Genomic DNA, 27,589 nt, shown 5'->3' on the forward strand with positions numbered 1-27,589 from the left:
AAAAGAGGAGTATGATTGTAAACTTCTACAAGGTCTTTCTCAAACGTTTTCATTTCAGTAAGCTTTATAAAACTGTAGTGCTATCTGGTCTGAACCATAAAACATAGCTATGACCCCAGAAACATCCACAGGCACTGCAACGGTCACTGTCAGCACCTCATCCAATCCTGAGCTTTACACCAGCGTGACAGCACAATTTTGGATGTGGGGAAAAAAAAACACACAGTCTTGGTTTTGCTGTTAATAATGGTGAATGTTACACCAACCTGCCCTTCTAACGTGACACAACATACACCAAAGCTCATATTCAGTGCTGTTATTTTTTTCCATTTGGCACCTTGGTCAAGCGTTGATCCATAGTTCTCATTTTAACCACTAGAATGCAACCTTTTCCAAGAAACCAGCTGTGCCAGCAATATGTCACAGCTCTACTGTATATCCCTGATATATCTCACAGGTTTCTGCCCTTCATACATTCTGCTGTTGAGAGGAATAATACATTACACAAGATAAGTAGTACTATACATATATATACAGTGAAATCCATGGGAAACTGGAGTAATATGTGGTATGGCAGTGTATATACTGGCATGCTTCTGTGTGGTTTATATTTACCACATTTGGGCAGTTTTACAATAAGATACTCAGGTGACACATAACTTCAAATCATTTATCCCACCCAAGTCTCATTATTATACAAAAACCAAACCTTCACTTTCAAAGGATAGATCTGATGTCTTGTTGTTAACATTCCCATCTTTTATCCTTCTCAGACAGCCTGAGCTTACACTATGCGTATGTTGAGTGACCAATCAATCAATCTGATTCCAACGAGAGAGGAGAGATAGTGGGACAGCAAAGATTTTCATGTGGTCCCTCATTGAGTTATGAGTTGTGCTCCTTGTAGATACACATAAAGATTTAATGTGCCTCCAGATTAATGGACTAAGTTTGCTTCAGAAAAAGTGTGATGTTTATGCATGACTATATATGATGTGAAAAATTGAATATTCAATTAATTACTGTGCCCAACATTCAGTGTCCACATTCACTCAGTTCACATTCAACATGACTTCTCTGGGGTAAATATGCAGTTGTCCATATTATCTGTTGTTTGTTTTTGAAATTAGGAATGGCTCAAAGCACCTGATAAATATTTTCAGTAATTAGAAAATCAAGTTTAAAGGGTGGTCTTGGTCTTGAAAACAGCAAAATAAAATATTGTAGTATTTTCAATATTTATATAAAAACACAATTTTTTCAGTTCAGGTTCCTAAAGGAACCTGATAATTATGGTCATTATGCATTATGCATGTTTGACCAGTAAGTCCAGAAACCTAACATGGCAATATGTTCAAAGTAAAACAAATATAACTGTCTTCATTTCACTCACATTGTCTGACTCTACAAGGAAAGTTCAAAGTAAAATTAGGAAAAAAAAAAAAACTCAACTGATTGTTTAGAGAAGTGCTTGGGTTGTGGCTGGTCCAGCTTTGGCTGCAAAGACAAAATGTGAGGTCATGGCTGTTCTGTCCACTCCCCATGCTCACAGTGCAATTGGTTACTCCATGCCGTTACGCAGCATCTGATTGGCTGCAATAAGCATGACACTGATGATGAAAGCCATAGCGAAGGCGCAGATTAGACTCTTCCTGACGCATGTCTGCCGATTCTTCTTCTTAGGATGAACTGAAGGAGGGCGGAAGAGAAGAGAAATAAGAGAAGACTATAAGTTTTGTTCACGTCTGTGCATTTTTTGTTCTCAGTTTGTGCTTTTCATATGCTGGTAACTAGTTAATGGATTAGTTTGCTGACTGCCGTGACATTGTCATATAGGCCACTGGCATTGTAGGCAAATAAGCAACATTAAAAAGGAGTCAGTGGACGGCCAGAGAAAAGAACAAGGAGACTATTTACATTTGATGTCAAAGGCATTTTTAACAGTGATGGAGGTTATGAATCCCTATATCCAACCAGCTGTTATAACATAGGCCTAAATGAAGCTCACAAATTGACTCCTGAGCCACCTCCATTAGCTGAGTGAGCGACATGAGAGCTCTGGAACAGCAACTAAATGGACCTTTGAGTTTAAAATGGTTTGTCACACAGTGTTTCCAAGATCAAGAATGAACATATGCTCTTGTAAAAAAAAAAAAACTCAGCATAATCCTTAAAGTCCCTTCTGTTGAAAATAAATTAGATTCACGTATAGCGAATGAATTTTAACCTGTTTCTCTCAGTGCACCTTTGTTCACTGACCTGCACAAACATGAATAAAATAGCAGGCAACATTTCTAGCTGCCATGTTCTGCAGTCTATTTCTGTGACCCAAATCACCAGTGGAAGTTAATCCTGAATACATAAGAAGCACAAACTAACTCCCATGCTCGCTTTGCTGCAGTGAAAATAAAGACAAGAGGAGTGAGGTAGAACTTCTGCTCTGCTGTCTGTTTGGACTGAAAAGCCTCTTTCACCTCGAAGACATACTCTCTGGAGACAGAAAGAAGATGAGGAGCAGAGACAGATGTGTCCTCCAACAGGCCTTGCAGCAAAAGCAACAACCAAAAGTTTCCTCTCTGTCAGCCCACATCTCAGTTTGTTAGAATCACACACCACATCAATAAATCAAGTCAGAGCTCTGAGTCGGGGATCTAAAACGAATTATGAAAGGCGCTGAAGTCCCACTGGACAGGCAGACGATGGAAAGGAAGCAGGCATGAAAGAGGGAAGCTGAGGATGAGGGAAGCGGGTTAAATGTGGGGAGGCATACTGTTGATGTCTACAAGAGACGCCTCATATTGCTTCTGTATTTCTTTGTCCTACCCCTGCCTGCTTCTCCTTTTTCTACATCTTTATATTCTTTTTCCTGTCCCTAATTCTATGTCACATGATTCCCTCAACACTAGAAACCTGTCAAAAAGAGTGCCAAGCCAGCAGTTCCCTGATCCCTTCCTTAGCCTCTTATCTCCTCCTTCACTGTCCCTTCTCTGCTACATTTCTCCATTTTCTCCTAGCTGCCTCGTTTTAGAGCTTCATGAGAATGTAGACCAGTACCCAATGGGTTCATTAAGACTTTCCTAGTTTTCTAGCATGTTTGTTCCATTGTCACCATTTTCCTACTGTGACTGTTTCACTGGAGAAAGGCAAAATCTAGTTCCTTACCATAACTAATATAGGAGCTTCATTTTCCTTGAAGAAACCTGTCTTATGTCTCTGCTTTCTGTTTCACTTGGGTGCATCAGCATTACCAACACATCAACCCTCTCCTCCCTGACCTTGGGATTAATCGATTTTATAATTTAAATATGACCTATGTTGTTGTGAATACATCCCAGTATTTTTGACCTTTCCTCTCAGGATCAACATCTTACAGATGAACACTCTGTGTTGGATATTCATGTTGGTACAGCACAGCAGAAGAATAAAAATTAAGGATTTCACCCTGAATTTTGACAAGCAGGACTTAGAAAGTCATTTAAAAGTGTGAATGTTCAAAGTGTTATTCTTTTCCACTTTATTCTAACTCAACAAAGATTTTAGAACAGGTTTTCTCCAGATGTATCTCTGGAAACAGCGATAGATTTGGGAATGTCAATCCATCTATAAATTAGCTTTTAGTTTGACATTTTGCTTCTGAGTTAGTTGCATATCTCCATTCAAATCCCAGCAGTGCAGGAAGTATGGAGCCAGGATGCAGTTAGCTTAGCAAAAATACAGGATGCAAGTGGAAAGAGCTAAGAGCTCTAAGGTTCGCTAGTTAACATATTTTTTAATCCTTAATATGAGATTTTTACGGCGGGATAATTGCTATAATTGTTTGCATGAGTCTACAGAAAAGGCTTCAGGATGTTAATAAGCCACAGTTTGTAGTAAATGAAACAAACAAGAAAGAAGCAGTGCTATTGAAAGGTAGTCTATGTGTATGTAATATGTATGTATGTTACAGGGAGTCAGGTTAATTATTTGCTCCTAGACCAATAACAGACTGAACTGTCATTTTGCTTTGGTCCATTTGTTCAGCTGGGTTCTTGTTTCTACCTAACCAATCAATATCGCATCATGTATCTGTATCTGAAGTTGAGCAGGCCAACTGAAGAAATATGTAAGTTTCAGTTGTTATTATTAATTTAACCTACAGCTATAGCTAAGGTCAATCTCAGCACATCTCATCTCATGTATGTAATTAAGTATCTAGCTGAGAAGATGACATCCCCATTCTTACTGTGATGGGTCTTTAACGCCACAAACAGTCAATACCAGACCTATTTGAATTTCTAAACAAATTAGAGATGTGGGAATTAACTAAGAGCCCTGTTTCTAGTCTTTATGCAAAGTTAAGTCAATTGCTTTGCCATATACAGTGCACAGACATAAGGATGGTCCTGATCCCTCATCTAATTCTCAGCAAATAAGTGTATTATTAGTAAAACATGGATTCATGTTATGAACAGGTTTTGTATATAGATAACTGAATAAAATACCATAAGAATTACAGTACAAAATTTCCTATTTGTAAGTACAGGTATTTATAACTCCAAAGTTTCCTTGAGAACAACTTCCTCACCTCCCTCATACTCAGGGCAGTTCCCTGAGGTTTCATTGAGGCTCTCTTCCTCAGTGATGATGATGTTCTCTATGTCCTTCATTGTCAGGTGGTCCCGGAAGGCGTGGAACAGCACCTGCTTCAGCTCATCCAGAGACAGCTGCTGCATGTCAAACTGCAGGGACACACAGCAATCAATGCAGACACACAGTCACCCACAAACTGGCTTTCTGAGGGCAGATAAACATAGACGATAAAAATAAAGCATGAAATGTAAAAATTATGGCCTGTACGAATAGAATTTCGAATTTAATGTACAGGGTACAGTATGTGCTGTAAGTGAGAAAGGTGTCAGTTGTAATTGCAGCATATTTGCCTATGTATCACTGGTGCTATTTTTGGGTGACTGAATCAGTATGCAAACCCATGTGTCTGCATTTATATGTGGATACCTGTTCTGAAGCACCATAGATTAATTGGATAATTCAGTGCAGGCAGTGGTATTCTCTGGTGGTCTGTATGTTCATCATTAAAATAATTTAAGAAGCTCTGACGAATCATTGAGTTGAAGTGTGAATCTTAGCATCTGTCCTGTTCCCCATCTGCCCCTGCAAGACGTCACCACCTTCCTGTCCCCCCACCAGATCCCCACTATAGTCCATAAATGCACATACACACACAGCATCTATGTCTAGAGTTTTTCTTTCACTGCCTCAAATACAATCATCACTTGGTTTAGCAAAACAGATGGACATGCTGAGCCAGGCGATGCAACGAGAAAGGAAAGAAGGGATTGATAGAGAGACGAGCGAGACACTGTAAGATGGGACAATAGGAAAGTATGATGAGCTCATAGAAAAGTGAGTAAACAAGATGTGATGACGAAGACGTGATGCTCATTTTAACGAGGAGATGATAGTCCTGTTTTTGCTTTATTGCCTTGATGGTAAAGGCTAAAAAAAGCATCTTTAATGCCCAACCAGCTTGGGGAAAACAACAGATATTATTTACCAAAGGAAATGAGAGGCTATAAATTGTAATATTACTGGCTATTGAGCATTTACAGAGGTACTGTGCAAAATATAACCATCCAACCTGGCAGCTAATGCCTGGCCAGGCTTGATGTTTATCTATTCATTGAGGGAATAGTTTGACATAATTGGAAACATGCTTATTTGCTTTCTTGTGGAGAATTAGCTAAGGTGAATGATGCCAATCTCATACTGTATCTATCCATGAAATATAAAACAGCATCCAGGAGGCGGTTAGATGAGCTGTTAACATAGGCTTGAATCAGGGAGAGACAGGTTAGTCAGGCTCTGTCCAGCGTTGTAAAACTTTCAAATTAAGACATCAGATCAAAATGTTAACACGTCAAATTGTGATTTTATTGAGAGTTTTGTGGAGCTATTTCTTGGCCAGGTACAGTGGCTGCCTGGAGTCTTGTCGTCACCATGAGACTGGCAGACAACCAGCAGAGATTTCAGAAAGTCACTGCTCACAGCTCAGAAATAGTTTCACATATAACTTTCCATAAATCCACAATGTGTTATTGTTACAATTTATAGAAACATAGCAGGTTAGTTAGTAAAGTTTATAAGTAATGACAGGTGAATTATTTTTACCTTTTGCAGTCTATGCTAAGATAGTTTAGCTATTGTTCGTAGAAAACATTTTGCTAAATAAATTAAATGTAACCCAGATCATCTTGCAACGGATGCCCACATGATAAGAAACACACAATTTATGTATGACCTCAGACACTCAGTTTGTTCTTCATGCAATTTGCATGTCTGCTTCTCTGTGCAACCAAAATGATCTGCAAATGAGTATTGATTTCAATCTAACCATTCCTGGTGATTTACACTGCAATTAAGGAAACATGGAAGTGGAAAGATATACAGACACAGACACACAGACACACACACACACACACACACACACACACACACACACACTAAACTGCTTATTTTCTGTCTGCTTTTTTATTTCTGCCTCATCTTCCTCTCACTCACACACACTAACCTACATCAACACTCGCCTACTAGAGCCTACTAGACACTAAACATAATCTCAGTTAATAATATATTCTGATGTTTTTTCAAGCAGTAATGTTTGTATAGACAACTGCAGGTGCTCCATGGCAGCCAATCAGGGAGTGGCAGCAGCAACTGGAGAACCAAAGCTGGATAAATTCTGCTTTCCTTATTGCCAGAGTTGTCTCTGCTTTGAACGGGTGCAGGGAAATGAAGAACCAGCTCTTTGGACTGCAGCTGCAGGACAGACAGCGTGACAGCTCAGGGCAGGAGCACAGAGAACATACAGTGTTCCTGTCTGTCTGTCTGAGGGGGGACACTCACAGTGGAGCTGCTGCTAAACCAACAGAGTGATTTCTCCTTCAGCCTGCATGTCTCTGAAGGACATCGACATCCACACAAACATACACAGAAGTGATCAAGACATTAAAGTTTACTTGTCAGAGCATTTTCTTTTTCACTGAATAGCCTCAAATATGGGATGTGTGTGTATCTGTGTGTGTGTGTGTTTTTGTGAAAACAGCAGGGGATCGTGAGCAATGACCGGTGACACCCTGAAGGAGCCCAGACCACATCAATCAGAGGAACAGGCGTAGACATCGTCCTTCCCATCTAATCCTGCCTGCCCTCAAACCGCACAAACTTGTTTCGTCAGTCGTCCACCTACTTTGTCTTCTGACCCTCCTCTAAAAAGTCACCCAGAGTGACAACCTGGAGGTATTGTGTCTCGTTCTGTGCTCTTTCCCTCCAATTTTTCAGTATTGCAGCTGTCCTGTCAGACTTAGGCAACACCTCCAAGTTCAAGTGAAGTTTCTGTCTTTTGCTTTGACATTAAGCCACATTTGTTCCAAAGTGCTTTAAGCAACAAAAAAATATCTATACACAAAGATGTACACATGTGTCTTGTACAGTTTGTGCATGCACACAAGCACACGTGCACGCACACACACACGCACGCACGCACGCACACACACACGCGCGCGCGCTCAAAGGGAGACAAGTCAAGAGTAAAACTGCAGGTAAGTTATTTTTCAAAATAAAAACAAAGGCTACAGCCAATGACAAATCAATAGCAGATTAATTAGATCCTAACAAACAGAATCAGCCACAATTGTAAAGTGGTGGAATTAAAGACTGCTCCGATATGAACATGTTGTTAATCTGAAGGAAAACGTTCTGCAGGCGAAGGTGCTGGAAGAGAAAAGGCCCTGTCCTGGTCACTTTTTAGGCAACGCTGTTAAACAATTGTGCTCCTGATGCACATGATTGCACTGATTTGGATGAATCCACCCACCAAATGGCACCTATTATGTAACAGAGACACACAATGTTTTTTAAGTGACTCTACATTTGGCACCAGTGGTCATCAGCATGAACACTGAAGACAGTCTCAGCAGATGTAGATGGCAGCCTGCCAACTTCATTCTGTTTCCTCCAATCTCTTTTTCAGTTTCTGAAAATACTGACCAAGCTAAAAAAACTACAGGTAACTTGACTTTATGGTGTAACTTTTGACAGAAATTTGTACAGAATGTTCAGTTTGATGGATTATATATCTAAAACCTCCCCCAAAAAAAATTCTAACATTGACTTTCACACAAAAAAATCAGGAAACCCTTTATTTATTTATTTATTTTGTACCTGTAGCTGAGCTAGCGGTTTCCTTTATTCCAGTCTTTATATTAAGCCTAGATGCTGGCAGTAACTTTGTTTTTGCTGTGCAAACATGAGACCAATGATTAGATCTTCTCATCTTACTCTTAGCCAGAAAGTCAATAAGTGAATTTTCTGTCTGGCACCGTGAGGTTGCCCAGCCACAGATGAGTCTGGCAATATCTAACTATTCCTTTTGGACAAATAGTTTTTGTTGCCTTAAATGAACTGTGTAACCAACTAAAGGCTATGTTTTTTAAGATGACGAGATGTAACATTAATATAAGATTACAATAACACCAGGCTGAAAAGCACTCTTTCACTCTCAGGCCTGTTGGGTGTGGTCAGAAGTGTCCTTTGCTGCACCTGTAGCCAGGACGAGGTCTTGGGTTACACCTGTGTGATAGGTTGACAGTCGGCCAATCACCAAACCAAATACCACTAAACCGATAATCGTTTTCAGGGGATTGTAAATTACACTTTAAAATCCCCCCCGTTTGAGCCTGTACAGAATAATGAGTCTGACCCTCCAAGGCTGTTTTAAAATTCCAAGTAAAAAGTTTATCTGTGCTCACTTAAAGTCTGGGTTAAAGGCATGTACCTGTAAGAGCGATTTATAACATCATAACTTTTTAAAAGTCAATCCTATTCCAACAGGAAACCTACAAAATGTAAAGTGGAAACTTGAGGAGTTGCACATACATTAAAATAGAAATCCTATATCCAGGAGTTCAACTTTTGAAATTAAAAAAGCAACATTCAGGATTTTTCAGTGTGGAAGGAGATGTTGGTGTCCTTTCAAGAATTTCTAACCAAGTAACTAAAGTTTTTTAAAACTGAAAACCTTATCACATGCAAACCATTATTCAGGACAGTATTTTTTAATCTAGTTTTGAACATTTCTGAAGGGGCTCTTCAAATAATCAATATAAATTGTGGTACAAAGACGTGCTTTGGCGTGTGGTGGCACTAGCTCAGGTGCCAGAGCAGGCAGCCATTAATCAGCTCTGATTCCTCCACTCTACATGCTGCTCAAGTGTCGTTGAACCTTACACCGGCTTCTGACATTTGCAGGAATAATTCATGGGCCACTCGGGATAAAAAGCATCTGAATCAATGTAATGTAAAGCTGACCGCAGCCAATAACATCTTACAGCTGTTGGAAGAAGATAAAATATCCCAAGTTCAGCACAAACACTAAACACTGTTGGTTGAAAATAGTTGCTGTTGCTCAAGCTGGAAATGAGCTCCCTTTATGAAAAGCTGGCCTACAGTAGAGAAGTGGTACCTTCTGTCAGGAGATTTTCAAATCAGATGAGGTTTTACCCAAACCATGCTACAGTGTCTGCACTGTAAACAGAAAAACAAATGTTTCTCAGATATTTCAATAAAATCACCATTTATTCAAGCTATAGACACAAACGCAGAGAGAGGAAAATGTAAATGCAGAGGAAACATGCCAACCCAAACACCCGCCTCCCCAACGAAGTCAATCATTTTACATCTCACTGTTCGAGGATATTATCTGAACTGAGTCATTATGGCCCACAGTGATGTGCCTCCTTCTCTTCTATCTCTTTTTTCAACACAATGACTCTCCCTCGTCTCCCGTCTCCCTCTGAGGTCTGTGAAATATAAACAGATACACACAAAGTGCCGCTCTCACAGTCCTCAGAGACACACTTCCTCCCACCGTTTCATTCCCTTCCTCTTCCTCCTCCTCCTCCTGTATTTTTTCACCCTCTGCTTTCATTTCTGATTTCTCCTCTCCTGCTTCTCTCCTCTTCCGTTTCTCATTTTTCCATCTCTTTCTTTCCTGTTTTTTCTTGGTCTGTTTCTCTTTGTGGGAGGTGAACAATTTAAATCACCCCTGAGACGCACTGAGACACTGTCTGCGACCTTCATGAATCACACCCTCTTGTACTGTCTTCGTTCATTTTCTCCCACTCTCTTCCTTTGTGGTCTTTCTTTATATTCCTGTATCTTTATGTGGGGCAACCCCCCCCAACACCACCACCACCACCACCCCACACACATATTGCCCAGCTCGCCTCTCTATTCTCTCACCTCTTTCATCCTCGCTGGCTGGCACACTGTAGTCCGCCTTGCTCCATCTCTCTGTCACAGATGCAATGTGTCTTATTTAAAAAAAAGGTGTTTTATTTCACACAATTCCAATAAGAAATCATCCTGATATTAAAATTAGCAAAATTTGACAATCTCTTTGGTTTTCTGAGGTGTCAGTGGGATATATGGTTGTGTTTTTTTTAAATTATATTTTAAAAATTTATTGCCCAATGAAATCTTGGATGAATAACGTCTATGTAAATGTGGCCCGGTGTGTGTTTGTAACCTGAAACAAACACACACACACACACACACACACACACACACACACACCCACACACACACACACACACACACACACACACACACACACACACACACACACACACACACACAAACCTCCTCATTTCAGTGAGTCACCCTCTAAATGCTTTTCCTCTCATTTGACTGAAGGAAAGCAGAGAACAGTTTCCTGAGAGCCGTCGTCTCCTGCTCAACCAGCCGTCTTCACACTCAACCTCTCCATGCACGCACACACACAGACAGACACTCATTTTAATCACTGTCGCATGTCTTACCCAACAGGTAAAAAAATAAAAAAACCTCTGAAGAGCAGCAAATTTTGTGTCTGCAAACAATTTTCAAAAACAAAGTAAACGTGTTCAAAAGCATGTAGATGAGCTGCAGCTTTAATCACCACTGAGCTCAATTTGGACACTTGAAAGTGCACAACCTCAGACTTTCCACATACATCTCTGAAATCTTTATTAAGGTAATGTGATAAATGGTACACATGTGTGAACCTAAAAAACCTAAAAACATACACATACTCAAAGAAAAACATTTAATTCTCAGCAGGTCTTTTTTCCTTCAAGGCCCAGAGCTGAAACCCCCCCCCTCTGTTTTTGTCAGAGAACAGGAGAAGGAGGATGTGGGTGGGGGAGGGGGTTGGTGTCTGAGAGTGTGTTTGTTTGTGTGTGTATTTTTTGCATTTAAGTAGGTGTGTTCCTATGCAGACTCCCTGCAGAAACTAGGGCTTTGCTTAAGGATGTAAAACTTGCTCTGACTGCTGAAATACACAGCCACAGGTGAGGCAGAGTAAGTAGGAAGAAGTGTAAAGGATGGAACTGATAAATGATGAAGACTGTGAGTGATGAGAAACAGATTTTTTTTCCAGCTGGGAGGATGAAGCCTTGTCTCTCACCTGCCAGAAGATGTTGTCGATGGTGTTGCCCAGAAATCCTTCTCTGTTGTCGGACGACAGCAGTTTGGGCCCCAGTATTGTCATGAACTCCTCGAAGTCCACCTGGCCATCCCCTGCAGGCAAACACACACGCACACACGCACGCACGCACGCACACACGCACACACGCACACACACACACACACACACACACACACACACACACACACACACACACACACACACACACACACAGGCACAAAGACAGACCAGGACAGAATCAGACAGACAGAAGGCTGGCAGAGTAGAGCTAAATAATGCATTGTGTGCTGAAATGTACTTGCTTGCAGAAACAAAGAAAACTGCCCAGAGATAGATCAACAGATGGATGTGCCCACATCCGTGACAAACAATCACACATCATCAATACTAATTCAACTTTCAAGAAAGGTGCATGCAGATGTGTGTGAGTGTGTCTCCGTGCAGAAGCAAATGTGGGATTGGTTTGGCAGAAACTCACTGTGCATATTCACATTCAAAGGACACAACCTGTAAGAGTTGCCATTATGTATTCTACTGCTGCACATTGCTAGAGATTGCAATCAACAGCCAACGTCCCGTGGAATTAATACTCGGTGAACATCTCCACATCAGCGTGTCTTACAAACTGAGTTACTGCATAGACTCACTATACTATATACTGCCCATATTCATTTTACCATTTCAATAAACGTTTACAGTCTTAGCCAAAGTCCTAATCTAATTTTGTATAACACTTAATTTTATGGGTCTGTAATTTCTTAGAAGTTCTCTTGAATAGACTCTGGAAGTTGGTATTAATTAAAGGGAAAATCAGTTCGCATTCAGTTGATACACTTAAAATAAACGAATTCTAATTACCTGCAGTGTAACCGAGAGAGACTTTTAGTTGGTGCACAGCAGGTCAGCTGAACGTGCCAAATTCAAAAAATGTGTGTACACTCAAGCGCACAATTTGATGAATTAGTGCCAAATTACCCTGTTCTTTCAAGGACACTTTAGAAAAATTGTAAGAAATTACTCAGCAATTACAGATTTATAACACGCTGCACTGTCCTGTATTAAAGGATATTATTAGGATCAAAAAGCATCAGTTTTCTGTTCTAAAACTTGACTGCAGTCCATCATTCAGCTATTATTAACTTGATGTGATGTTCTATTTTGTCTAAAACCTGAAGAAAGAGGAAGAAGACAGAGCCAGAGATCAGCGGATTAGGATTTTCTAAAGGAGGATTTACATAAACATAAAATTAATCAGCTGAAGGACTTTGCAGGTTGTCTAATAGCTGATAAAAATTGACATTTTTAAATTAATTGTGCCAGTGAATGCTTTCAGTGCTTTATTAGTGATGACATCAAGAGAATAGAAGTCAGAGCGAGAGGATTTGGAGAGAGATACTGTCTCTCTTTAGAGAAAATTGCCGCTGAGCTCTCTGATTTTCAGACTACTCATGGCCTACTCATGGATTTTAGCTATTACCTTTGATATTTACTGTGAGCTGTGGATTGAAGTGCAGGCAGATAACACCCAGTTGAAAGATTGACTGTCTTGTTTGTGATGCAGGGACTGCTTAAAAGTAATTGCAGTCCTCTGTGAATTTACAAGCAGAGCTAGAGTTTAAGGAGTTTAAGGAGCAGGAGAAGACAGGTCCTCACTTTATTGTCTCCAGGGAAATTGGCCACCTGCTGCTCATTTTTGGAGGAACATTTTGAAAGAAGCTGTAACTCAGAATCCCATTCAACCTCAAGGAAGCAAAACAGGCATTAAGTTCTGTAATGTCTGGCAATATTTTACAGTTACATCAAATAAAAAAAAAATCAACACAGAAATATTCACACAGCTGGCTCTCGCTGTATGGAAAATATTCTTCTTCAAGCTTGGCCACGACTAAATATCAAATGTTATACAGGTTATAAATATTTTTATTTATATTAGAAACTCCAACACAGGTTTCTATATATGTTAAGGTTCTCCATGCATGCACCCATGTGTGTGTCTACATGTAACACCTCACCATCCATGTCCAGTCTCTGCATGATGATGGCCAGCTCCACCTCGCTGGGCATGTAACCCAGGGAGCGCATGGCCATGCCCAGCTCCTGTTTGGAGATGAAACCATTCCCATCACGATCCAAAACACGAAACGCCTCACGGATCTCTGTATGACAAGTACACAACATATCACTGTACATTTCTGTCTGTGTCCTCCTCCTTGCTTTCTGACACTTCTCCTTTATTTCCTGCATTATTCTCCTCTTCTTCTGATGAAAATATTTGTTTAATCTTCACTTTAAAAACATAATAATCTTCTTGGTCTTTTCTCTTTTCTCTTCGTGCATTTGGCATGTTTCCCTATTTTATTTATTTGATTTGGTATTTGAGATGTTGAGAAACATTTATCATGTTAGTGTGAGTCAACTTTAATACACAAGTGCAATAACTCTGACATTTGTTTTCTTGCTTGTTATACGACAGATTTTAGCGAGATTGAACAACAGCAGCTCTAGTTGCTTCTTTATAGGCTTCAAATGACATTTGTTTACATTTTCTTGACAGGGAGTTCTTATGGTTGTGTGAACAATGACTCTTGTCTTTGAGGAGCAAAGGAAAAAGGAGCACATAAATTGTGTGCACAATTATTCACTAACCCAGTGTGGTTATAATTAATATTTTAATGTACATAACTATGTATGTTTAAAGAAGTTGGTTATAGAGACAAATCCACAGACAATTAGTGCCTGATGTTGATTTAATGCAGGTTATGTGCCTTGCACTAACCAAAATGTAACCATAGTGGTCACAGATCAGAGTTACAGGACTCATTTGTTACCATAACAATGGTGTTGTGACAATAGGGGCACCAGATCAGAAAAAATTCATCTGTATCGATTTGAAGGGCAATGACAAATGGCCTACCTGCTGTTTAGGTTGGAGGATTTGGAGGTTTTTAACAACTTGCAACCACAAAAAAAAACTGTGTAAAAACTTACTCAGTATTACACTCGTGTCTTCAGCCTGTTAAAATGTAACAGTGAGCTATCAGATGGTGTAAGCGAGATGGAGAAATCTATGAGATGAAGCAAATGTTTAACACATTTGAGCAGGTTTCCAGATGATGCTAAATGGTGTTTCCCCAGTGCTGCTATGAGGCTTTCCTATGAACTGGAACTGATTTCTCATAGACAAATCAAGGTGAGAATAATCTCGTGCTCTCCCTCTTCCCATCTGGCTCTTTCCTATTTGCTATTACGCTGTTATACACCTATTACATTTTACAAACCCCACAGGGCCTGCCCCAGTCCCTCCACACAGTACGATCACCACCGGCACAGCCAAGAACATTTCCGACTCTCTCCTCCCACATAAAAAGCTTCCTTCGAACTTGAAACTTGTAAGTAAACACACACACACACACACACACACACACACACACACACACAGCTCACGAGGCGTCTATCTGTTCATGCAGCAGAATTACTCAGACCTCTTGAGGACATTCTTACTAAAGACCCTGGCCTATCTCTGGCTAATTACCTGTCAGTCAGTTTGTGCTATCACAGGGGAAGTGGAAGGGGGGAGGCGGAGCTTTGGATGGGAGGGAAGAGGTCGAATTTATCGACTTGATTAAGACAGAAGAGACTGGACAGACTTGGCAAGTCTTTATTTAACATCTTTTCTACATTTTTCTGTGGATCTCAACACTTCGGGGGTGGGAGAGGGTGTCATTTCAGCTGGCATTTGTGCATATCTTTACAGAAGAAACACAAATGAGAAGAGCAATAGTCTGCTGCATGATGGAATTTAAATCAAAATTTTCCCAAGACTAATCCTTTTCCTAACTTAAACAATGAATTTTACATGAAGCTCATCTCCCTCTGTTTCTCTCAGGCCGTGTGTCATTAATATTCTCATCCTGACATGCTGCTCCTTCTTTCTTCTGTGTAATAAAGGCTGTCTCAGATCTGCCTCCTGTGTCTGTCGTTGCTCTGTCAGTTGCATGAGAGCTGAAGTTCAGTCGCGGCAGCCATCTAAGCCTGTAAATATCCCCCACGGCTGATAAGTAGACCTGAGCGCTGTGCCGCTGCCTCTCTTTCCCTCTACATGAAGTGCAAATTGGAGGTGAGCGATTGGGGATGTGGGTGCGTGTGCGGTGTCCCAAAACAAAGTGAAATGTATTTGTATGCAGCTCAACAGTGAAGAGTCCATTTTCAATAGGGCACGAATGAGCTGGTTCCTGATGTATTACTGTGCAATGCCTGTGTGCATGTGTGTGTTTGCTTGTGTCTGTGTGTATGTGCTGCTGTGTATTACAAAGCCAACCCTCCAGGACTATATATGTTCTTACTCTGATCAATGAAATTCCTCAAAACTGGAGAAGAGGATAGTGGCAAACCAACATGGAGGTGATTAACTAGCCTTCTATCTGTGCTAACAGATGAGCCCAGAACAACCTTCAGCATCTCTCTGAAGTCGGATTAGGAGTTTTCAAATGCTGGCAGCAAATATCACAGATATTTCATCCACATCAAACAGCCCCTTTGGCTGTGTTGGGTCTGTGGCAAACAGGTCCCAGTTAATGCCTCATCATAAACTCAGGAGTTCAAATTGAGTTTATGTAATAGCAGTACATATGTTTCAACTACTTTGCTCTTCTTGCTGCCCTTGACAAACAAAAGCCAAACAGAGGCCAGCTGGACTAGTGATGATGAGACAGTTCAGTCACTGCAGCAGCAACAGTTTTGTGTACTATGCAACTGTTTCAGTGAACTGGGCTGATTTGAGTTGTGCACAAGGGACATTGGATTAAAAGATTTATGGTACAAAGTACTTTATACTAAAACTCACTGGAGCAAAACTACAATAGGCCACATGTATAAACACAAACAAACAGCTTCAGTAAGAAACTCGCTCTCATGCTCTCAGTCCTCACTCTGCAGCAGGATTAGCTGTTACTTTCCCACCAAAGGAACATATGCACTGACTGCTGTGCAGAAGTCTTTGGTTTTTTAGAGCCAGTCAAATAGAACATGGCATAGGATAACCTCAAATCACGACCCAGATGTATGTTTTTGGAGTTACAGTATTTTAGCATTGTTGCCATGTTGCAAGATCATTTAGCTGAGTATAGTATTATCACACACTGATACAACAAAAGCTCAGTACACTGTATTACGTGTTTAAATAGGTTTTTGTGAGCACTGGTTGTATTCATTTCTGGATTGAAAACCTAAATTAAGATGTCAGTATACTGGCGGCGTAATTGAGACCTGGTCATATAGATCTGATTCATTCTGAGTGCCGTGACTGATTTTATTTTCCGAATACCATAGATGGAAATTAATGCATCCAGTCACGGAATAACAAAATAGCTGAATGGAAAATCTTTTCCCCAGGAGAATGGAAGCATTGTAACTGCATTGTTCCAGTAGTGAAATGTTAATTGCCAGTACCTCACATGTTTCCCTGCTCCCCCACCTCCCACCTTCCCACTCGGCCTACTCACCCCCCAGCTCTTCTGTGGAGATGCTGGTGAGCTGGAAAGCTTCGCTGCCCTCTGTCAGGGAGCTGCTCAGGTAGTTGTCTGGATAGAGCAGGCCCGCCCGCACATGGTGGAATGGCATCTTCTCCCTGTAGAGCACACGGAGTCTAAATAAACTTTGAGTGTGCGTGCATGTCAGAATGAGAAAACTAGAGGCAGAAAGGATGTGTGTGTGCATTAAAACCCTGGTCATGAGCCCTTTTTAGAAACACAAGCTCCTGTGTAGGGAATATTGTTCCTTCCACTCTGCTAATGCTCATTTCGAGGAGAAACTGCTGTCTCCTCATGGCAGAATCACAATGACAAATTATGTAATCACATTATAATTCAATTGAGTCACAAAAAATTCTGGTTATTGTTAGCATTGCCATCATAGAGTACAATCAAGAACTGCATTTTCTAACTATCATTCTCTCATTCTTTCTACTTCTTGCCTTTACTTTAGGTCCTGCTCTAAAGTCCTGTCAGTCACTATCATTTCTTCAACTCCCCCACTTCTGGCAGATCTGTTAATCTTTTGTTGTTCTTGTCCCACCAGGGAATCCCCACTGCCCCCACAGCAGTGGATCACCAAGAGATCTCAGGGCTTGACAGGGCATCAAGCAGCCACTGCCCCTACTGTTGTATGATCAGCACAATTCTCTGAGTTGATTCACGAGAGTTGTCTCACAGCTTCTCCAGTGTAATATTTTGACACTTCAGCAATATGCTTCATGCATTCTTCCTGCCAATAGTACACACTAAACTGAACTGAGGTGAAGGAGGGAAAGAAAGATAGGGGGAGTGGAAGAAATAGTGCTCTCAAGAGTAGCCTATTTCATGAGCAGGACACTGGCAGAAATAGACAGATTTGAAGATGTCTCTGTCACAGGAAACCTGGTTGAGGTATAAACAACCACTCTCCACTCCTCACTGTTATTTGATACTTAAATCCTTTGTGGGTCGAGGAATCTGAGCCAAGGGAGGAAAAGAACACAGAGTTATAGACAAAGACAGTGTAAAAGGCTAAGAGCTATGGGATACAGTAGATGCAAGTCTGCTCTGATGATTTGTAGTGGACAGCAGGTGTGAAAATGGCTGCGAGAGCAAGCAGTGCACATGCAGAATGGTGCATATGTGCATACAGTTTGTGAGCTCTGAGGAAATGCATTCTTCGTCCATCTGCTTCTGCTGCTGCTCTTGTCCCACCTGCACTTCAAGTATCTGTTCTGCAAATGCAAAAGCCTGCCTGCCACTGTTAGATCACTGTTCAATTACTATCCTCACAGGACTGAATAAATGATTTCAAATTTAATATTTGTGATCTAGCTAATCTCTCAATGTGCCTTACAGTCAAAGAAGAAATTTTACATTTTTCCTCTTATTAATGAAAAGCTGAATTTATAAACACTCTGCTACTAGAACTTAACTTGTTTTGCCATGAGCTTATGGTGGTTAATGTTAGCAACTTTAGGTTGTGACACACACATGTATTACTTGAATAAATCCATAAAAATGTTGTTGCATAGGTTGCTAAGTTAAGCTGCCAACAGAACTGCCTGTGAGCTGTTCAAACAGCTTTGGAAAGCCTGTGACACCCACTTCACACTGATTGGCCAGCTGTGCATAATGCATAATATTTATCTATGCATACATGTACATAACTCATAGAAGGTTTATTCTAGCAGGGTGTATTTCTGCAAAAACTACAAATTGTTGAATTAACATGGCTGTCTATGTTCCTATTGGTGTATTACTGCATGTATATTTGTAAGATGGGTTTATATATGTGTAGATGGTGGAACATGTATGCATATATTGTTTTGTCCATTGTGTGGTGATGATGGGATGGCTGAGCAGCAGAGAATCATTTTGCAGTATAATGTATATATATCCTGTCAGTATGTATCAGTGATATTTTGTGTATTTACAGGTGTATATTTAAGAAAGAAATGAACGATTCCCAATGAAAAATCTGCTCAATAAGCCAAGACAGGCAGCAATCCCTGAACTCTCCAACTCCACAAATTCAACAGGATCCAGACATTATTTAATCAACAGTCAAATTAATAAGACATATGATGTGAAATTAATATGAGAATGTATTTTAACAGTCCATCTGCTCTCACAATTGTTCCCCTGATAGAAACACCCACTCACTCATGGCAAAAACAGGGAGACACACATACATCAAACTCAGTCACACACTGATTCGTTCTCTTTTTTTCCAACCTCTCTCGCTGTCTCACTCGCTATTATTCTGCCATATATTTTTGGATTGTGGGTTTTCTACTCATGAAAACAGACTGTTGTCAGAGAGATGGACATGAGAGCTGACAAGGACAAGCTTCAGCAGAAAACCTCCATCTGATAAGCCTCACCGTCTGGCTGAGTGCAGGAAGAGTGAACAACCAACAAAAAGGTGAGGGGGGGGGGGGGGGGGGGGGGGGTAAGGGGATGAAAGGGGCAAATGAAAGTGGGCTTGACTACAGTGTTTGAACTGTGAGGTCACCTGTCCCGCAGGGAGCCCAGTTTCAAGTCTGCAGCATGGTGATCAGAACGAATTTAAGCTCAGACAGCAGAGAAGAGGCTGAGATGAAGGGAGAAGAGCAACTGAGACTGAGCCAAAACCTGGCGATGGGGATAAAAGGGGAACTGTGTTTTTTCCTCACCTCCCTCTGTCCCCATGGGCAGACATGCATTAGCAGAATGGCAGCAAAGAGCTGAGGGGTCACAACAGTATTTTGCCCAACAGCACACGAACAATGCTGCCATCACAAAGAGCATAGACACAACAGTCGATTTTACACAATCAAGGCTTTTCCACCAGATCAGAGGAATCAGGTTGTTACTACTGCTGTAACCAGCAGCCATCCATTAGATATCCAAAACTGTGTGATTTAACTTCATCCAAGGACTCTCTGGTGTGCTTGAAATCTGTTATCTGGCCAAGTGGACTTCAAAATAAATCAAATCACACAATTCTCTTTTTACTTTAAGCCACAAAAATGTCAGTTAGCTCTTCATGTCTTCTCTAGTTTTGAAGACAAGGTTCCTGCTGCCTGCCAAAAAATAATGAGACACCACAGTAGATCAATTCAAGCACCAGTGTTGGATAAAGGTAAACTACAACTCTGATTTGTCTAATAGATCACAAAGAAAATGGATTTATTAAGGTTCAAAGCACATGCACCTCAACAGGCAGCCATCAATAAAAAGGCTCCTTAATGACTGATTTCTTGTTTCTGCCCAGAGTCACACTGAAGTCACCTGGGCAGAGACTGGCAGCCTGCACACAGCTGTGATCCCTGCTCTGTCACCCATCAGGGCTGTTCTGTAAATATTAATATAAATAAATACTGTAAATTTCCTCAGCAGAGGCGCTGCACGGGCCGCCCATCTTGTTGCTTAAGGTCTCCTCAGCAGGAGGTCAACCTGGGTCATCCAACCCGCTATGAACCCAGCTGCGCCAGTTTAAGAGCTCTGGTGCTTCTCCATCAGCGCGGGCAGATGTGATGAGCACGTCCTTGATCTTCCGTCAGGTGGCACGAGGCTTGTTGGACGGTAAAAGAGTGCCACCGGATGGGAAAACAGTTGGATACCTATGATGGTTCCGCCCTGCTGCGCGCATCTGCAGCAGAGGGGGCACAGCTGGACTGAAGTATCCTGCTGCTGCTACATGTCACCCTCATTGCACAGAGAACAGGGTGACGGAAAATTAAAAAAAAAATAAAAACACACACACTCGCAGCCCCACCGCCCATTGCCACGCACGGACTCTAAGACCATCCATCCGTTTACAACCAATTCAGGTCTCCTCCACGATGTCAGATGATGAATGTGCGTGAGGCAAGTGACAGATTTGACCATCATGCTTTATGACTGTGGAGTTTTAGAGCATCTGGCAAAGAGAATGAATACAATTGTGCGACAGCTAGTCCCCATTTATCAGAAGCAAAATGTGAGCTGCTGCAGCCTGAATGAAGAGAACAGCTGATGAAGCCACAGAGCATGATGTATAGTGTGACTGAGCGCTTCACATCCCGCTGCGTGCGGGGACAATTATATTATAATTACACTTATGGGGTGTGTGATGGACCTATAATCACCTCATCACACCGATCAAACCCACGCGGCGCGCACTGACGCACGCGACACACATTAGCAGCTGGAAAGATTTTCAGAAGCAGCTGAAACAGTCGAATAGTACGTACAAATATCAATATGAATTCAGCCATTTAAACAACACGGACTGTCCACACGTACTGATCTGGTTACACACGCGTACACGCACAAGCGCACTCGGCACATTTACACAGATTACAACAGGTGCAGCCGCGTGCGCGGCTCTGCGGCCATCCGCGGGACTGACGCATGGGCGGTCGGTCACGGTAATCACCTTTATCACCTTTAACACCGACCCAGAGGTGACACACTCATTAACATACGGGGTTAGAGCCTACCTGCCTGTGAAACGACTGGTCCCCCGGTGTGAGATTCACCCCGCTCGGTTAGAACACCGCTGGCGGAGATGCTGAGGGTGTTTTGAATTGCCAAGATGTGTTTAGTCTGTTTGCATCCGTCCTGTGCTCTTGAGGAGTCCGTCCGACAGCCAGAGATGGACTCATTCAGTCTGTGTGTTGGACCTGCCTCGGGGATTCACCAGCGTGTCATGTGCTCCACACTTTTTAGACAGTTATCTGAAAAATATCAACTGGTTAGGTGAGGGCGAGGAGGAGGATGGAGATTATGTCCGTTTTAGCTGAAGCCCAGATCCACATGAATGGCCTCCCATCCGTTTTCTACATCTCACTTCTCATCGCCATGTCTTGACAATTTGGGGTGTTGTTGGGATGAAGCGGTGTAGAGTGCCAAACCTTCGTCCTATCAGCTCGCCCAGACGAACGCCACCCAGCCGCCCACGGGTCTGGGACTAAGAACTGGTCGTGCTGCTGTTGCCGGTTGCCTCTTATAAAATGAAAAATCACGATTTAAATTCAATTTACTGTCTCGCATTAAACCCGCAGAGAAGAGAGGGGGATGTCCAGTGAAAACCTGAGCGCAGATCCGTCAAACAGCGGAGAGATGGGAAGGGATCTCCCGTCGCTCCCGGTGCGTTTATCTCAGCTACCCCCGGTGACAGAGTTAACCCATTTATCGGTCCAGTCCGGTAAGGGAGGGGCCACATGGGGACCAGAGCAGCAGAGGTGAGACTGTGTTTAGGTGAGCGGTAAATATGCGACGCCGTGGCGCTCAGTGGGAGCTGCCGCCTTCGCAGGTGAGAGAGAGAGAGAGAGAGAGAGAGAGAGAGAGAGTGAGAGACAGAGTGAGAGAGAGAGAGAGAGAGAGGACGTGAGGTCCGAGCAATTAAGGTTTCAGTGGATCCGAGAAGCCAAAGGCATCTCCCGTGGGGAAGTGTGTGTCCGTGTGTGTCTTTACTTAGCCATTCTTCACAGCTTTAAGAGTCATTTATGACCAATTATGGTGCTTAGGAAGTGACATCAGCCGCAGCACTTAAATGATGCAGTGTGTCTAATCCCCCCACCCCCCAATTCTAAAATCTCAGCATTTTATAATGTTTCCTTCGTGGGTAAGGCACCTTCCTCCACCCAAACCTCTCTAACGCCACTGTATTTACACGCCCTCTCCCCTCCTGTTATCTCCTGATCCGCCTGGCTGTGTTTTTCGCTGTCTGCCTCTGATTAACACATCCCACCACAATCCAATTTACATCCCGTACACTAATTATATAATAGCCTATGTGAAGCTTCTGTTTTCCCCTCCCAGACCGCAGCAGCTCAGCTGCACTCTCAGCCCAGAGGTTTGTGTCTCCCGCGCTGTTGCTGCTGCTGCTGCTCTCTTATAATTAAAAGTGGCTACAGCAACTTATTTAACCGCCCAGTTTATTCCGCTCCCGCACAGTGCCAAGGGGGAGAAGGGGGTAACAGTGTGGTTCAAAACTAGACTGTTACTGCTGGGAGTTGAAAGTAACGACAACACAAGTGAGCGTTTCACCCAGCACTGCGAGCGGCTCTAATCGGTCTGAACAGATTTCCTGTAAAGTTCGTGGGAAAATGAGATCAACCTAGATACCAAGTCGTTATGTCGAGTCTCTAATTCTCATGGAAATCGTGTGTGAGGTGGAAGTTGCGCTTCGGCGCCGTCCTTGGTGCTGATGCGTCGGCGCTGTCCGTGGTGCTGAAGGCCTTCTTCAGCAGCAGCAGGACAAATGAAGGTGACGCGATGCGGCTCATGTCAGCATTTCCAAACAATTTAACCTGCGTGACTGAGACTGGTGGGACTTTAAATGAGATTATATTTTCTTCAAAGCCACAAAGACGAAGGGAAGTTAGAGGCTATATTCTTTTCATACACAGCCTCTACTTCTATAATCAATCTATAAATGTCATTTAATAAATATACAAATTTCACTGAGGATTGATAAGCTCCTATATCATAAATGAACAAGGTATTAAGAGCAATTCTGACCTTGTAAAAAGACAAGATTTTTATCGATTTGTGTCATAAAACCAAACTATTCAGTGACTCCTGGACCATTTTTCTTAATATTTTCATCCATCTGCAGGTTTAACAGAAGAGTTTTTTTTTGTGTTTTTTTTTTACTGCAGACTGCAAAAAATGAAATGTCAAACAATGAAATGTTGATTGAAATGTTGCTTTGTGTGTCTTGGCTGTGCAGCAGCTTTGGACTAATCGAAATCTTTGGTGAGTTGAGCACAATTGTCTCAGGTGTTAAGAAATCCAATTTGTTTTATTTTTTTCATGTGTTTTTCATTCTGCTGCAAACATGGGACATTTGCAATTCATTCACAATAAAAGAAAAGACTCACATAATAACAAAATGTCAGCCGCGTTTCTTTGTGTTTCTTACAATGCAGATCTCTCAGCTGAGTCAAAGAACCTGACTGAGTTTCAGAGTCCTGATTCACTGTGTTTCAGCTCCCTGCTGATTGACTAATACACTTCACCCTCAGTATTACACGGATCTTGTCTACTGACCTGAGAGAACTGACAACTGGAAAAACTGCAGGCTTCAAAAATACAGGGAGGACGTTTGGGAGGAGGTCTAAACCATTAAATAGAGCCACAGGGACACGTTAACATGGACTCTGACCTCAACAAATCAATACAGGGAATCATGTTGGCAATCAGAAGTGGATGCCCTATTTCTTTCTGTGATGTTTGTCCTGTCAGACCATTTATTGCTCAGTAATAGTGATATGCTTTTATCTTGCCTCCTGAGCTTTAATCACTAAATAAATGAGACCATGACGAATATACAGCCTGAAGTGACAGACTTATCACTCCGGATTTTTATAATTAGCCGTAGACAGAGAAGAGCACAAGAAATTTACAGGAATAACAGCAAAGAGTCTTAAAATGGTTGAATTAGAATATGGGACCGGCCACCAGGAAACTCTAAGACTTGATACTAAAACAGCAACATTAAATTCTAAAGAAAATTATGCAGTAGCAGATCAGAATGAGACAATGAATTTGTAGATTGAAAGAATTTCTGCCAAGGTTACAGTACAGCGGTCCTCTGAACAAGGACATTAGCACTTCAAACTTTGTGTTCAAATATGACAATTTACTTCCCCCATGCCAGTGAAAGGTGATGATAATGTGCTGTTTTAATGGCCTCTTTCAGAAAGCTAATTATCAAAATGGAAGGATTATACTGAAGGGAGTCAAAGTTTGTGATTTCAGTGAAGTTTCATTTTGAAAACTGCCCCAAAACTGTAGAAGACACCATCCTCCAGTGTTTGCAAGTCTGTCGTACATTATAAACATGCTAATTTTTTTCTGCTCTGCCAAGTTGCAACTGCCAGCATGGCAGTGCCTTGATCTTGTTTCCTGGCAGTGGAAACCTGGCAACCATGGGGACATGAAAAAGCAGATCAGAATCACAACCCTGCTTGTATAATACATTCAACATCTCTAAAATCAACCTCACTTTCATTAGCATGTAAATACTGTCATCATACCTTCCACTCCAGATCCCTGTCATGCTCATTCCAAGTCCTACAGCAATGACCTCAGATGGGAAAAAACAAGATCCTGTCAGTCATAGTTCTGCACCAAAGGCAACACTGAAAATGACATGTAAAAGCTCTTAAAAGGTTAATTCACATTCCATGTAGCCTTAAGTGTGTCCAAGTGCTTATTTGTCTTCATATATGAATAAGTAAATGACTCATAAAAGAAGAAAAAAAGCACAGAGACAGAGACAAAGTGGTGAGATTTTGCAGGTGAGAAGGAGACAGATTGAGTAAAATCTGTGGCGAACAGTTGAACACTGCAACCAGAGCTGACATAAATATATAATTCAGTCGCAGCATTACAGCTCAAAGGTTATTCAGCCAAACAATAAACTGTGCACTTATAAAACATACTCTCAAACTGTTCCTCACATACACAAATGAATTTGTGTCCTGTTAAATATACAATACACTCAAGAGCTGGAAGTAAAACTTGAAAGTTCCCCCCAGGGAGGTTAAGTCTGCAACACCACATGAATAATGAAAAACTCACTGGATTTAACATCCAGACCTTAGAAGGAAAGAGTGTGTGCAGACGCGTGCATGTGTCTGTGCAAGGAAGAGAAAGTTGGAAAGAGAACAGCTGCTTGCAGATGTGACAGAGAAACATCACACAGGCTAGTTAGTGGAAATTACGAGTCATTTAGCAGCACAGAAATAAAACTGGACTGATCTGGAGGTTGAGGAAAATCGGGGCAGAGTGGAAAATTAAAATGCATCTGTGTACAAGTACTACATGTTGCAAAAATACTCGAAAATGTTTCTGCTACGTTAACTTGTGATGGGTGTGAAATGCTGGTACACCAAAGTGAGAGCAGATAGTGAAAAGGCTACAAAAACAAATGCGCAAAATATTTTCACACATATTTCAGTAAATTTATTTTCTTCTATTCTTGCTAAAGTGATGTTGATTATTTCAATCTATGCCTTCATGCCACAAATATAATTAAAATATTATAAAAGTGGTAGCAACAGAAGTTTAGTCAGTCAGTTGTTAGTGAGGCAGTGTGCTCCAGTATTATATACAATAGAAATGAAATAGATTATGTATAGATTAAGATATTTGGCAGAAGTATCAAACCCCCACCCACAATTTTCCTTCACTTTTTTCCACCCATAAGTAGCTCCTCCAACTGCTTTGCAGAGTGAACTATGGAAAAAATGTTTCCATCAGCACCACACTCAAAAAAGGAGCAATTTTAGATAACATGGTTGCATTAGTAAGTATATTTGATCTCCTAGGAATGTGCTGTATCTGCATAACAAAAACACTGTTTGAATTAGTACATAGCCCACAACTAGGACACAGTGAGTGTCTTTGAGAAAGTCAATGAAGCTTTACCTGCTCACTGTGTGTAAGCTGTCAGCTGAATAACTAAAATATGTGTGACAAGCTGTAATGACATTAGCCACGGCAACTTTAACATAGTTTGTCCACAGACCATTAAATTAGGAATTACTGTCCACTTTGCAGTCGTGACAGGCAAAGTGAGAGGCTGGTAGAGGTGAGCTGTGCACTGCAGCTGCCCTGATGACCCTAACACTACCTAATGGAAGTGTTCTTAAAACGCAACACTACTTCGGTCTGGAGCTTAATGAGTGACTCATCATCTTCCCTAAAATAGATGAATACATTCAGGAATACACATGCACATAAATGTCTCTCTCTCTCTCTCTCACACACACACACACACACACACACACACACACACACACACACTTCATTGTGGATATGACTTATCTACAGATAAGATCTTTTATGTTGCTTGCAAATGTCATTTTCTCTTATAGGTTAAAGGTTTTTTGACCCCAAATTTCCTCTATCATTGAAAAAAGCTGCTAAACCCTGGGACAACTGAATTTATAATGGGTTCCAAGGGAAATTTCAGTGCGACACTTTGATCTAAATGTTATTTCAAAGGACTTTTCCACCTGAGGAATAAAAAATTGAGGTGAGCGATGGAGATCATATCATTTTTAGCATGAAATGCAATGTAATGCACAAAATATCAGCTGTAGGAAGATCAAGTACAAAAATATCAGAATCAGGCTTCAGAAATCCCATATCAGCTGAACCTTAGCAGACATAAACACATACACGCACCCACACATGCACAGCATGAATAAATCTCACACCTTGGTGGGTTTAAGCTGTTCTAGCTTTTTTTCTTTCCTGAGCCAGGAAGCTGCCAGTCCATCATCCCTCCAGACACCAGAATTCAGCAGCTGCAGTTTTCTTCTTATCCTGTCTGCTTCCAAATGGTTTCCGTTTGAATCAGCCTGAATTTAAATTCAAAAAGCACACACACAGTACGTGGACAGAGTCAACAAACAAAGACACTGGACGTATATAATATGAGTGCCTCTGAATTGCTTTGTGTCTCAGTGTAACTATAAGAAAAGCAATAGTAAAAGCACACATCCAAACCTGATTTAATTTAGGCCGTGGAAAAACAAATACAAATCCCCAGTTGGAGAAAAACAGC

General features: G+C 41.4%; 1 protein-coding gene across 1 annotated transcript; it reads right to left on the reverse strand.

Annotated features, from left to right (window-relative positions):
• Positions 1-832: 832 nt before the first annotated feature.
• Positions 833-27,371, reverse strand: caln2 (calneuron 2). Its single transcript, XM_026328728.1, has 7 exons — positions 27,240-27,371; positions 25,050-25,099; positions 17,026-17,150; positions 13,537-13,680; positions 11,504-11,616; positions 4,565-4,718; positions 833-1,689 (listed from the first exon to the last, which is right to left on the reverse strand). Exons 2-7 carry the CDS (start codon positions 25,076-25,078, stop codon positions 1,562-1,564), a joined length of 693 nt encoding a protein of 230 aa, XP_026184513.1. The 5' UTR covers positions 25,079-25,099; positions 27,240-27,371; the 3' UTR covers positions 833-1,561.
• Positions 27,372-27,589: the final 218 nt, after the last annotated feature.

Source organism: Mastacembelus armatus, chromosome 14 (genome assembly GCF_900324485.2).
Source record: "Mastacembelus armatus chromosome 14, fMasArm1.2, whole genome shotgun sequence".
Lineage (NCBI taxonomy): Eukaryota > Metazoa > Chordata > Actinopteri > Synbranchiformes > Mastacembelidae > Mastacembelus > Mastacembelus armatus.